The following is a 14,424-nucleotide window of genomic DNA, read 5'->3' on the forward strand; positions in this document are numbered from 1 at the left end:
AATATAAAAAATGACACTCTCCATCAGGTTGGATGGGGACGTCAGTGCACTGCCCTTTTTAGATCTCTCCAGAGATGTTCGATCGGGCTCAAGTCTGGGCCACTCAAGGACATATACGGAGTTGTCCTGTAGCCACTCCTTTATTATCTTGGCTGTGTGCTTAGGGTCATTGATCTGTTGGAAGATGAACCTTCGCCCCAGTCTGAAGTCCAGAGCACTCTGGAGAAGTTTTTCATCAAGGATGTCTCTATACATTGCTGCATTCCTCCTTCTCTCAATCCTGACTAGTCTTCCAGTTCCAGCTGCTGAAAAAACATCCCCACAGCATGATGCTGCCACCACCATTCTTCACTGTAGGGATAATATTGGCCAGGTGATGAGCGGTGCCTGATTTTCTCCAGACATGACGCTTGCCATTCAGTCTTTGGTTCAAAGAGTTCAATCTTTGTTTCATCAGATCAGAGAAATTTGTTTCTCATGGTCTGAGAGTCCTTCAGTTGCCTTTTGGCAAACTTCAGGTGCAAAGGTGCCTATTACTGAGGAGTGGCTTCTGTCTGACCACTCTACCATATATATGCCTGATTGGTGGAGTGCTGTAGAGATGGTTGTTGTTCTGGAAGGTTCTCCTCTCTTCACAGAGAAACGCTGGAGCTCTGTCAGAGTGACCATCAGGTTCTTGGTCACCTCCCTAAGGCCCTTCTCCCCCAATCACTCAGTTTGGCCAGGCGGTCTGCTCTAGGACGACTCCTGGTGGTTCCAAACTTCTTCCATTTATGGCTGATGGAGGCCACGGTGCTTATTGTGACCCTCAATACTGCAGACATTTCTCTGCCTTCCCAAGATCTGTGCCTTGATACAATCCTGTCTCAGAGGTCTACAGACAATTCCTTGGACTTCATTGCTTGGTTTGTGCTCTGACATGCACTGTTAACTGTGGAACCTTATATAGACAGGTGTGTGCTTTCCAAATTAGTGGAAACAGAATGCACCTGAGCTCAATTTTGAGTGTCATGACGGGCTGTGAATACTTAGTGTGACTTTTTTTTTGATATACATTTGCAAAGGTTTCAAACACACTTCTTTCATGTTGTCATTATGGAGTATTTGTAGAATTGTAAGGGAAAAATAATGAATTTAATCCATTTTGGAATAAGGCTGTAACAAAATGTGGAATAAGTGAAGCACTGTGAATACTTTCCGGATGCACTGTATTTCCCTTTTGCTTAAAGAATAGAATATTCTTAAGGGGGGGGGGGGGGGGGGGGAGCTGTAATGGCTATTTCCTAAATCAGTGGCTCTTTTTCAGATCAGTTGAGGCTAAGATGATTGAGTTGAAGATCCACAAACCCTATAATCAGCATTCAGTTATATGATATAATACATTTTTGCTTTACATTTTTTTATTTTCTTGTTTGAAATGTACTAAACATAACTTACTGCATTTATAAATAAAACACTATCAATTTCCTTCCATTTCAGTGTTCTCTTTTCTGTTCTTTACAGACTTCCCTTGATGTGTGTATTGTGGAGCTTCACTTTTCTTCTTCATGGTTTTCTCTTGTGTCCCTCCCTGTAAATGTGACACTGAATTATTCTGCATCTGAGGAATGCAAATATTATGAAGAAAGATCAGAGATTGCTGGGATGGTTCATCTTGTGGGTGTGAACACACCAAAAGTTCAGCGGCTTAGCGTTGGGGACTTTATGACAATTACTTTACCTGACAAGACTTTGTTACCTGGAGAAGTGTTTACGGTATCAATAAGCCTCCGTCAAAACTGGACACAACCTATCTTTAGCCTTAGGTGAGGAGTTGGATTTGCTTTATTAAAAGTTGGATAAAATAAATTTTTAGCAGCAATCAGATTGCTTGTTTCATTTTAAAATATATAATTTAAAACATTATTTGCAGAGTTCCAGTCATTTTTGTTTATTAAAAGTCAGCAGCTACAAAAAGTGTAATTACTGCCCTTTAATAAACACACACTCCCCTTTCCCATGATCCCAGCGATGCAGCTACCCAAACCCTCAAACGCTCCCTTGTCTCTCCCTGGCGCCGGCATCGCAAGTGTGGGCATCTGGCTGTGACAGCTTGCGGGTTTGCAGCTGGGTGCGTTCTGCGCCTCCTTAATGACCTGGAAATCTTCTGGGACCTCTGAGGTGTCCCAGAAGATTGCAGGGAGGAAGGGGGAAAGGAGAACTTCCACTCGTGTCACTTAGGGGCCTGAGCAAAAGTGGGAACTGGGAAACTGTCAAAACCAAGTACCCACTCCCTCCAAAAAAATTACTTACCAAATGTGGCATGTAAGTGGGTGAGGAATCCTTAAAGGGGAATTTCCACTTTTGGGTAGAACTCTGCTTTAATTTAAGCATCAGTTGTACTTTTGCGCCATCTCTTATAGTTTTGTCAACAGAGGGTGAAAGCAGCCAATTTGTTGTCATAACAAAGAAAAATGTTGTGCTAATTTAGACGGAATATATGAGATATCAGGAAGACCAGTAGGGTTAATGCTATGCAGTAAAAGTTACAGAATGAGGGATGTTATGCATAGATCTGTAGTTCCTTAAAAGTGAGTCTTTCTTTATCGTACATCATAGGACACAGAGCCTTAAGTATTTACTTAGTGGGTTATAGCTACCTTCAGGTGTTGACACTTGCACACCCAATACAGGAAGTTGACTCCCCTATATAACCCCTCTTCCTTCCAGGAGTACCTCAGTTTTTTCGCCAGTATCTAAAGGTGTTGGCACAAGTGAAGATGTGTGCTGCGGAGCTCCAGGAGGGATCCATGCTGGATTTAAAAAGCCTTCACAACTAGATCCGTCCCGCCACTGCGGCTCCAGGATAGTACCCGGGTCTCCAGGTTTTCCCTGTAACGCTCCTCTTTGAGGGCTGGACCCTAGGAACCAGGACTCTTTTAGGTCTTGCTACATTACCTAAAGCTGTCCTGAGGGGTGCTATACATGGTCCAAAGGAGTGGAAGGTTTAACCACACTGCCCGCTGTGATTGGTGAAGTTTGGATCTGTCTGTTTACAGCAGTATCCTGCAGTGAGGAAAATGTAAGAGGAAAGCATAGGAACTGCCAAGTCCACCTATGACTTTTCTTTCAATTACATTGTAAAATGTCTTAAAAACTCCTCTAGAGGGAGTAATGGCGTATATAGACCCTGTTTAAATCTGTGCTAATGCAGCGTGTCTCAGCACCTGGAGGGGGCGCCTCCTCTCACTCTAAATGGGGAAACTGAGTGGACAGGGATACATGTTATGTTTAAACAAGCATAAATCTGAAAAGCTGATAAAATGGCTGTGTAAATCCCCTTCCCCCTCCGCCTGCCCGCATCCCTTCTGAGGTGACTCCTGCTAAAGCACAGGAAAGGGCGTGGCGCATAGACAATCAGTCTCACACCTGAAAAAGCTTAAAGCTTATACTCTGGGAAACAGACATTGTCTATCAAAGCAGCTGAAGCAAGGCTGCCACAGGACACAGAAGCGCTGGTGCACGTGAGGGGTTTACACAGGCATTTGCAGTACAGAAAAAAACATATTGTTTAGCATTAGATCATTCTATGCTACCACTGTTTTTCCTACTATTCAAATAAATAGAACAGTTCTTAAAGTACGTTTGCTTTTTGTGTTTTCCACTATGGCCTCAAGGCTTACTACTAAGGCACCAAAACCACCCCCAGGCTCTGGGAACTCCAGACATGCCCTCCACATTGTCATCCTCTTTGGAGATACCTGACATGGCAAGCCATGGTGAGTCATTAAAAGCAATTGGTGGTGCAACTGCCCCTGTATACGTGACTGAAGATGCATTTCCTCTGCCCTGCAGGGCTTAGAAGGAAGATTAGCGGCTTTAATCACATCCTCCATTGAAGGGGATAAGCATGCTAGATTCCTCTCTCCCACTCCAAACCCCTTCCCAGGGGAACAGTGGTGACAGGATGAGGTATTGCCCTCAAATGATCAGAAAAAACAAACCGATTTCTCCTCTGTAGAGGAAACAACAGTTGAAGTTTCAGCTACACAATCTGAGGTGCAAATCCTTATGGATATGGTTCGCTCCACTTTCAAGCTACCCCTAACAGAGTCAGCATAAAGTCTGGTTTCTTCTTTGGGTTCCTTGAAACCTTCACAACCAGTGCATGCCTTTCCAGTCCACACATTACTAGAGAAGCTTATTTATACCAAATGGGATCATCTGGATAATCATTGTTTCCCTCCAAAGAGATTCTCAGTTCTCTATCCTATGGAGGAAAAATTCACCAAAAATGGAATGTTCCAGCAGTAGATGCTGCAATTTCCAGTGTGAATAAAAGTTTAACTTGTCCAGTGGACAATACACAAATGCTAAAGGATCCAACAGATAAAAAGGTTGGAAATACTGTTAAAATCCACTTTTTTCTTTAGCAGGTACTGTTGCTCAGCCTGCAATTGCAGCTATATGCATCTGTCAGTCCTTAAAAGTCCAGTTCAAAGAGGCCCTTAACCACTTTCAGACCGGACCATTTTGCTGGTAAATGACCAGAGGTCTTTTTACACTTTGGCACTGCGCTGCTTTAACTGGTAATTGCGCGGTCATGCAATGTTGTACCCAAACAAAATTTGCGTCCTTTTCTTCCCACAAATAGAGCTTTCTTTTGATGGTATTTGATTGCCTCTGCGATTTTTATTTTTTGCGATATAAACGTAAAAAGACCGCAAATTTTGAAAAAAAATGATATTTTCTACTTTTTGTTATTAGAAAAATCCAATAAACTCAATTTTAGTCATACATTTAGGCCAAAATGTATTCAGCCACATGTCTTTGGTAAAAAAAAAGTCAATAATTGTATATTTATTGGTTTGCGCAAAAGTTGTCACATCTACAAACTAAGGTACGTTTTCTGGAATTTACGCAGCTTTTAGTTTACGACTGCCTATCTCATTTCTTGAGGTGCTAAAATGACAGGGCAGTACAAAACCCCCCCAAATGACCCCATTTTGGAAAGTAGACCCCCTAAGGAAATTGATAAGAGGCATGTTGAGCCCATTGAATATTTTATTTTTTTGCCTCAAGCGATTGAATAATGACAAAAAAAAAATTTTTTTTTTTTTTTTACACAAAGTTGTCACTAAATGATATATTGCTCACACATGCTATGGGCGTATGTGAAATGACACCCCAAAATAAATTCTGCTGCTTCTCCTGAGTACGGGGATACCACATATGTGGGACTTTTTGGGAGCCTAGCCGCGTACAGGGCCCCGAAAACCAAGCACCGCCTTCAGGCTTTCTAAGGGCGTCAATTTTTGATTTCACGCCTCACTACCTATTACAGTTTTGAAGGCCATAAAATGCCAAGATGGCACAAAACCCCCACAAATGACCCCATTTTAGAAAGTAGACACCCCAAGCTATTTGCTGAGAGGCATGTTGAGTCCATGGAATATTTTATATTTTGCCACAAGTTGCGGGAAAATTACAAACTTTTTTTTTTTTTTTTTTTTTTCACAAAGTTGTCACTAAATGATATATTGCTCATGCATGCCATGGGCATATGTGAAATGACACCCCAAAATAAATTCTGCTGCTTCTCCTGAGTACGGGGATACCACATATGTGGGACTTTTTGGGAGCCTAGCCGCGTACGGGGCCCCGAAAACCAAGCACCGCCTTCAGGCTTTCTAAGGGCGTAATTTTTTGAGTTCACTTCTCACTACCTATTACAGTTTTGAAGGCCATAAAATGCCAAGATGGCACAAAACCCCCACAAATGACCCCATTTTAGAAAGTAGACACCCCAAGCTATTTGCTGAGAGGCATGTTGAGTCCATGGAATATTTTATATTTTGCCACAAGTTGCGGGAAAATTACAAACTTTTTTTTTTTTTCACAAAGTTGTCACTAAATGATATATTGCTCACGCATGCCATGGGCATATGTGAAATGACACCCCAAAATAAATTCTGCTGCTTCTCCTGAGTACGGGGATACCACATATGTGGGACTTTTTGGGAGCCTAGCCGCGTACGGGGCCCCAAAAACCAAGCACCGCCTTCAGGCTTTCTAAGGGCGTTACAGTTTTGAAGGCCATAAAATGCCAAGATGGCACAAACCCCCCCCCCCCAAATGACCCCATTTTGGAAAGTAGACACCCCTAAATTTAGGGGTACACTAGTGAGACTAGGTAATAAATGGCGGGTGCCCTGAAACTATAAAAAAATAACTAACCAACCAGCGTCACCTGTAACAGTTATATGGTGATCACTGGTGAAAGGGTTAACTAGGGGGCAATCAGGGGGCTTTATGCGGTAGTATATGGGGGTCCCTGGCGCTATAAAAAGCTGCGGCGAACCTAAATACCTACCTGCCTAACTAGCGTCACCTGTGACACTAATACAGCGATCAGAAAAACGATCGCTTATTAGGCTGGGTTCACACTGGAGCGATGCGGGAACGCCACGAATGCGCGGCGGGTTCCCGCATCGCATGCCTCCCGGCGGCAGTTCACACTGCCCTATGCGAACTGCTGGGAGTGTCAGTGAAATGTTAATGACACCCCCAGATCAGTTCGCATATCGCAGTGCGATCTGCAAACTTGGATCGCATGGTGTGAACACCCATGCGATCCGATTCTGCTGCGGACCAAAAAAAGGGTCCCGTGCGAGTTTGCGGCGGGTGCGACACGAATTCAGCCATACTATCTGTATAGCTGAACTCGAATCGCACAGAGATCGGATGTGATTTGCACTGCAGTGCGGTGCGAATCACATCCGTTCTCATAAACCGCTGCAATGTGAACCCAGCCTTAGTGACACTGGCGACGGGGGGTGATCACGGGGTTAAACCTTTATTGGGGGGGTTAGGGGGGTACCTTAGAACTAAAGGGGGCTAACCCTAACTGCCCTAACAGTTATTAGTCACAAATGACACCTGCCGGGTGATCAGGGGGTTAAACCTTTATTAGGTAATAAATGGCGGGTGCCCTGAAACTATAAAAAAATAACTAACCAACCAGCGTCACCTGTAACAGTTATATGGTGATCACTGGTGAAAGGGTTAACTAGGGGGCAATCAGGGGGCTTTATGCGGTAGTATATGGGGGTCCCTAGCGCTATAAAAAGCTGCGGCGAACCTAAATACCTACCTGCCTAACTAGCGTCACCTGTGACACTAATACGGCGATCAGAAAAATGATCGCTTATTAGGCTGGGTTCACACTGGAGCGATGCGGAAACGCCGCGAATCCGCGGCGGGTTCCCGCATCGCATGCCTCCCGGCGGCAGTTCACACTGCCCTATGCGAACTGCTGGGAGTGTCAGTGAAATGTTACTGACACCCCCAGATCAGTTCGCATATCGCAGTGCGATCTGCAAACTCGGATCGCATGGTGTGAACACCCATGCGATCCGATTCTGCTGCGGGCCAAAAAAAGGGTCCCGTGCGAATTTGCGGCGGGTGCGGCGGGTGTGGCGGGTGCGGCGGGTGCGGCGAATGGCTGAACTCGAATCGCACAGAGATCGGATGTGATTTGCACTGCAGTGCGGTGCGAATCACATTCGTTCTCATAAACCGCTGCAATGTGAACCCAGCCTTAGTGACACTGGCGACGGGGGGTGATCACGGGGTTAAACCTTTATTGGGGGGGTTAGGGGGGTACATTAGAACTAAAGGGGGCTAACCCTAACTGCCCTAACAGTTATTACAGTCACAAATGACACCAATGCAAAAAAAAAAAAAAAAAAAAAAAAATGACATTGGTGTCACTGTGACTGGGGGGCAGGGGTAATTGGGGGGGTGATAGGGGCCGATCGGGCCCCCGACCCGCGGGAGGCAAAGGACGTACATGTATGTGCTTATGCCTGCCCGTGCCATTCTGATGACGTACATCGGCGTGCGGCGGTCGGCAAGTGGTTAATGAGCTCCCTGCACAACAGGCCCGTGAGGTGACCGGTTTACCAAAAGCATTATGTTTTGCCATAGATGCTATAAAGAAATCTATTCACCAGGTGTCACGCCTTGCACTTGTGCTAGTACACATGTGTAGGACCCTTTGGCTAAAGGGTTGGTTTGCTGAAGCACCCTGCAAAAACCTACTGTCTAGTTTCCCATTTCATGGGGAGCGACTATTTGGAAATGATTTGGATAAATACATCCAGACAATTTCCAGTGGAAAAAGTACTCTTTTGCCAGTCAAAAGAAAGTATAAACGTCCTTAATTTAAACTGACTTTCTCTCCTGCGCCAAGTCCATCCGCCTCTAGGCAGTGGCGACAGCTTCCACCATCAGAATCCAGAGGAAAATCGCAGGGTCGAGCCCAGGCTCAAAGTAAGACCTGGAGCCACAAGACTACAAAGCTGAATACGAAGACCTCTTCATGAAGAGGCGTCTCCCCTCACCAAGGTGGGGGAAGACTTCTGCATTTCGCAGAAGTTTGGCAGAGGGAAACTCAGGACAGATGGGCTCTCTCCACAGTGGCTCTAGGATACAAGCTAGAGTTTTTCGGGAGTTTCCACCATCTCACTTTCTGAGATCAAACATTCCCAAGGATCCAGGGAAAAGACAATCCCTGTTTCAAGCATTAGACCGATTATTGACTCAAGGGGTAATCATACAGATCCCCACAGAACAACAAGGTTTAGGTTTCTATTCAAACCTGTTTATGGTACCAAAACCGAATGGAGAAGTCAGGCCCATTCTGGATCTAAAAAATCTAAATTGGTTCCTAAATATTTGGTAATTTTGAATGGAGTCGATCAAGTTAGCGGTCTTCTCCGCCTTGTAGGATGAACTTCTGGCATCCATCCACATCAGGGACACACATCTGCATGTTTCTGCGATTCGAATTGGAACAACAGCACTTTCAGTTCATGGCCTTACCCTCGGGCTAGCCACAGCTCCATGGGTATTCACAAAAATACTGGCCCCACCTCTAGCCACGTTGAGGGCACAGGGCATAACAGTGTTGGCGTACCTAGATGATCTATTGTTAATAGACCAGTCAGTGACTCGCTTAAGGCACAGTGTATGCATTACAACCAGTTACCTGGAAAGTCTTGGTTCGATCCTCAACCTAGAGAAGTCTTCCTTACAACCAGTAAGAAGGCTGGATTACTTAGGCCTGATCATAGATACAGCCCAGAAAAGGGTGTTCTTTCCTCCCGCAAAGATAAGCTCCATACAAGAGCTAGTACGGATGGTCAGGTCAAGAGCAAATCCTTCAATTCGCCTTTTGCATGAGGTTGTTAGGAAAGATGGTAGCTTCATTCAAAGCAGTCCCCTATGCCCAGTTCCATTCAAGACTGTTGCAATACAGAATCCTCTCTGCTTGGAAAAAGAAGATCCAAGCTTTGGACATGCCAATCTGGCTGTCCCCAAGAGTGTCTCAAAGCCTCAGTTGGTAGTTACGAAGCCAGAATTTGCTGAAGGGGAAATCCTTCAGACCAATAATCTGGAAAGTAGTAACGACAGATGCCAGCCTCTCAGACTGGGAAGCGTTACTAGAGGAGACGACGGTCCAGGGACAATGGTCAAAACTCGAAACAGCCCTGCCCTTTAACATCCTAGAGATTCGGACAGTGTATCTGGCTCTGAAAACCTGGACCTCCAGGTTAAAGAATTGTCCAGTCCGGATTCAATCTGACAATGCCACAGCTGTGGCCTATATCAATCATCAAGGGGGCACCAAGAGTCTCTCAGCTCAGAGAGAGGTTAACCATATCCTAACTTGGACAGAAAGGAATGTCCCATCCCTATCAGCAGTTTTCATTCCGGAAGTAGAAAAGTGGCAGGCAGACTAAGTCATCAGCAGTTATTGCCAGGGGAATGGCCTCTTCACCCAAAGTCTTTCGGGCTGTTTATCAAAGATGGGGGACTCTGGTCATAGATCTTCTAGCATCCAGATTCAACATGAAGTTAGTCAACTTTGTGTATAGAACAAGGGATCCACTCGCATATGGAACAGATGCACTGGTAACTCCATGGGATCAGTTTCCACGGATCTGCGCTTTTCCCCGACTTCTGCCTCAACTTCTTTGCAGGATCAAGCTGGAAAGAAAGCCGATAATTCTGGTAGCACCAGCATGGCCTAGAAGGTCATGGTACGCAGAGATCGTAAAGATGGCAGTGGAGAGTCCTTGGCCTCTCCTACTAGGGCCAGACCTGCTATCGCAGGGGCCAATATTCCATCCTACTTTTACGAACGCTAACTTTAACGGCTTGGCTATTGAAACCCACATTGTGAAGAAGCATGGGCTTTCCAGGTCTGTTATCTTAACTTTAATCAATGCAAGGAAACCAATTTTCAGAGCTGTATATTATGGAGTTTGGAAAGATTACGTTTCCTGGTGTAAATTCAAGGGTTGGCACCCTCAGAGATATAGAAAGGCAAGGATTCTGCCTATAATATAATTGGGCGTAGAGATGAAGTTGTCCCTAAATACTATTAAGGGCCAAGTCGCAGCCTTATTTGTTTTATTTCAAAGCCCGCTTGCTACACATTCTTTAGTCCGGGTTTTATGCAAGGGGTGATGCAGATTAATCCGCCAGTTAAATCACCTTTTAACTTGAATTTAGTTTTGTCAGTGTTACAAAAACCGCCAATTGAACCATAATAGCATGTTCCCTTAGTCCTTCTGACTAGGAAGCTGATATTTTTGGTTTCTATATCCTCAGCAAGGAGGGTTTCAGAATTGGCTGCTCTTTCTTGTAAAGAGCTATATTTGATTATTCTTGAGAACAGAGTGGTGTTACGCCCTCAGCCAGGCTTTTTGCCAAAAGTGGTTTCAGGCTTTCATCTGAATGAACATATTGTTCTGCCATCGTTTTTCCCAAAACCATGTTCCAGGGAAAAAAAATCACTACATTGTCTTGATGTAGTGAGAGCAGTGAAAATCTATTTAAAGAAAACTGCTCAGATTCGTAAGACTGATGTCTTATTTATTCTGCCTGAAGGTCCTAAAAAAAGGACAGGCAGCATCGAAATCCACTGTTGCTAAGTGGATTTGGCAAGTTATAATTCAAACTTATGATTTAAGGGGTACGATTCTCCCTATTCAAGTTAAGGTGCACTCTACCAGAGTGGTTTTTGCTTCTTGGGCAGTGCGTCACCAGGCCTCCTTTGCTCAGATCTGCAAGGCCGCAACTTGGTCTTCGGTCCATACATTCACAAAATTTTACCAAGTGGATGTAAGAAGGAATGAGGATATCTCCTTCAGGCACAGTTTGCGGCAGGCAGCAGTATAAGTACTCAAGGTCTGGGGGTGCCCTACGGGTTGTGTCTCCCTCCCCTCAAGTAGCATTGCTATGGGACATCCCACTAAGTAAATACTTAAGGCTCTGTATCCTCTGATGTACAATAAAGAAAATAGGATTTTTATAACAGCTTACCTGTAAAATCCTTTTCTTGGAGTACATCATAGGACACAGAGGTCCCATCCCTCTTCTTTTATGGGGTTTAAGTATATTGCTTGGTTACAAAAACTGAGGTACTGGAAGGAGGAAGGGTTATATAGGGGAGTCAACTTCCTGTATTGGGTGTGCCAGTGTCAACACCTGAAGGTAGCTATAACCCACTAAGTAAATACTTAAGGCTCTGTGTCCTATGATGTACTCCAAGAAAAGGATTTTATAGGTAAGCTGTTATAAAAATCCTGTTGTTCTTTTTTTTTCTGTCTCTGTTAAAGACCTTGAGAAATGGAAAGGGGTTCAGTCATATATATGGGTCCAGTTGTTTTCAAACTTCTTATGACTATTATGAATTTTAAGTATCAAACTCCCAGGCAAGCATCTGTTATCCTTATAAATGTTGACATTTTGGCTTACAAACACTACATAGGGTCCTCTAGACAAATAGACATAGTGATTTCTGTTTGGGAAGGTTTTTTAAAGTGTAATATTGGAATGGTTCCTGTTGTGTAGCATCAGTTGTAGATTAGGTTTGGTTTTACTAAACTATTTTTCAAATCTTACAGGGTACGGTGCCGTACTGGATTGGAGCTTCTCTTTGCTCGGTCTGCTGCTCCAAATACTTGGGCAATAAAAACAGAGACACAGAAAGGAGCTAAACATCACACCATTATAGGACACTTTACTCATAGAGGATCTTCAGAGCGCAGGTGAGACCATAGGATACATTTTAATTCAGCCAAATCAACCAGAAAGCATTCTTGTTTTTGTTTTGTAAAGACTAGTTTAACGTCTTGCTGACTACGTGATGCATATTTGCGGATGCATAAAGGATGAACTTCACCCACAAGCTGATCATGCATTAATGGACAGCCTGTAGGCTCCTAGTACAGTGATCCAACTGTCAAAGATCGATCCTGGTCTCCAGTAGTTATCAGGAGCCAGCAAGGTGGGTGATTAGGCAGTCCTTCCCACACACTCCCCAGGCATAAAGTCGCAGGTAAAGGGACACAAGGCTGAGCGTAAAGGAGTTAATATCTTTGCTGGTTTATAACTGATTACCAAGTATAATTGTAATAGTTATGATTTTTTTTGTCATTTGTGTTTGTTAGCAATAGTATATTTAAAATGGCTTCTGACAAATTACAAGACAGCGGGAGTTATTTACAAAAGGAAAATCCACTTTGCACTACAAGTGCAGACGTTGATCTGAGGGGGACATGCAAGAGAAAAAAAAACAGCATTTTAGCTTACACCTGACCAGATGATAAAATCAGCAGAGATTCCCCTCATTTCAGACCTCCCCCCCCCCCCCAGATCTACAGCAACTGCACTTCCAAGCGCACTTGTAGTGCAAAGTGGATTTGTCTTTTGTAAATAACCCCCCATTGTATTGTAAGGCTGTTCTACATCAGTAATTACATTTTTTTTTTTTTTTTTTTACTTTCTATGTCTTTTCATCTTCTATTTGCTTGGGATGCAGCAAATGAGTTGTATCACGGCAGTGGGAAAGACTGTCACCATAAATCATTACTACATCATGGACATATGTAATAGAAAAGTAGAGGAGTGCAGTTTATAATGTAATAATGATGACTGTGATAGAGAGTCACTGTGTTTTTGTACTATATTGGCACAGTGCACAGCAAACGTATTACAGCAAATTGTAATCCACACTATTAAAAGCATAAAACATGTATCCTAATTGTACAGTATAGGAGGGTATTCATAGACCATGGGTTATGTCCCACTCCCTTAAAGTGTTTGTACACTGGCACAAACGTGTGTAAGGGCTGTCCCTATGGTGTATTCATATAACACTGCCTACTTTGTGAGCAAAAAAGCTAATGTCCTTGGCTGATGGACATGTTTTCCTCCAAATATATTTTTTTCTTTTTTAGACCATTGAAGTTTTTTCGCCTGAATCTTCTATCAACATCTGTTTATTGCCTTGCGCTACCTAGCAATTTCTGGATCAGTTACCCTCAGTGTGTACCATAGAGACCATACCCAAACTCCTCTGTGTGTAGTGCTTCAGTCACTGGATTCTGCTTTGGCTGCTTGGCTTAGCGTGAACATGTGAAGATAGGTGCAGGGTGCTACTTATACAGTGCAGGGCCATAGTCTATTTCTGTGGTTCCCTTACACTGAAGAGACCCATTCACGGATGAAGCATGGGCCCAGCATTGCAGATAAAGTAAAACAGGGTTTCCCTGTAGATGGAATCCAATTCCTGGCTTTAAACAATTAGAGTGTTTTTTTACTTTATTGTGTGATCCCCTGCCATTTTGCTTCTAACGCTTCTCAGCAAGCATTTTTAAAATTGTCAGTTTTCACTTGTAGTCTCAGAAAGTAGCTTTGCCACACCTCCCAAGTGTTCCCACCCACATGTTCTGCCAGGAATGCACACAGTGCATTGCTGCGTTCTTGTCTTGACACAGCCAAAGGAACTTAGATCTCCTGGTTTATAGTGACTCTTGCCTTCTCCCGACATGCAAAACCCCATTCATGCTACACTCATTAACTTTGAATACCTCACTGGGTATCCCCTCAGTAACAATGGTGGGTCACAGGTGCAAGCAGGCTGGGACTAAAGGGCTGAATAGCATATGTCCTGCAGATAGCCTACAGGAAACACACAACACCATTCAGGGGGATAGTAGTTCCCGTGTCCCAGAGCTATGTCCTAATATTGACACTGCTTCCCTCATCTGACTGTGACACTCACCATTGGCCTGTACTGTAAAAGTACTCTCCACCATGCCTGAATTATTTTGCAAATTTCTGGCATTCTAGAACCTTTGGGTTTCGGAAGCCAAAAATGAAGAGGTGCCGTTACTCCTCTTAAAACAGGGAATGTCTGTTAGCCTTTGTGTCAGTTTGGATCTGAGATGTCCCAGACCTCCAGGAACAATCTGTAATTCTATCCCGCCGCCTCCTCGCTTTTTACTTTTCAGTCTGCCAGCTTTAGACCAATGAAATGCAGATTTGATGACCTCCTTGCACTAACTTCAGGCACAAGGACCAGTTACC

General features: G+C 43.9%; 1 protein-coding gene across 2 annotated transcripts in view; it reads left to right on the top strand.

The window, feature by feature from the left end:
• The window catches only part of TMEM132A (transmembrane protein 132A), a 408,370-nt gene that overhangs the window by 148,441 nt on the left and 245,505 nt on the right, over positions 1–14,424 (top strand). For both annotated transcript variants that reach the window (XM_077454804.1, XM_077454805.1), the window contains exons 4-5: positions 1,504–1,805; positions 11,958–12,101. In XM_077454804.1, coding sequence (XP_077310930.1) covers positions 1,504–1,805; positions 11,958–12,101 — 446 coding nt within the window. The remainder of the gene's footprint in view (positions 1–1,503; positions 1,806–11,957; positions 12,102–14,424) is intronic.

This window comes from Lithobates pipiens, unplaced genomic scaffold (assembly GCF_037356315.1).
Source record: "Lithobates pipiens isolate NorthernLeopardFrog02 unplaced genomic scaffold, aLitPip1_a1.2 Scaffold_25, whole genome shotgun sequence".
NCBI lineage: Eukaryota > Metazoa > Chordata > Amphibia > Anura > Ranidae > Lithobates > Lithobates pipiens.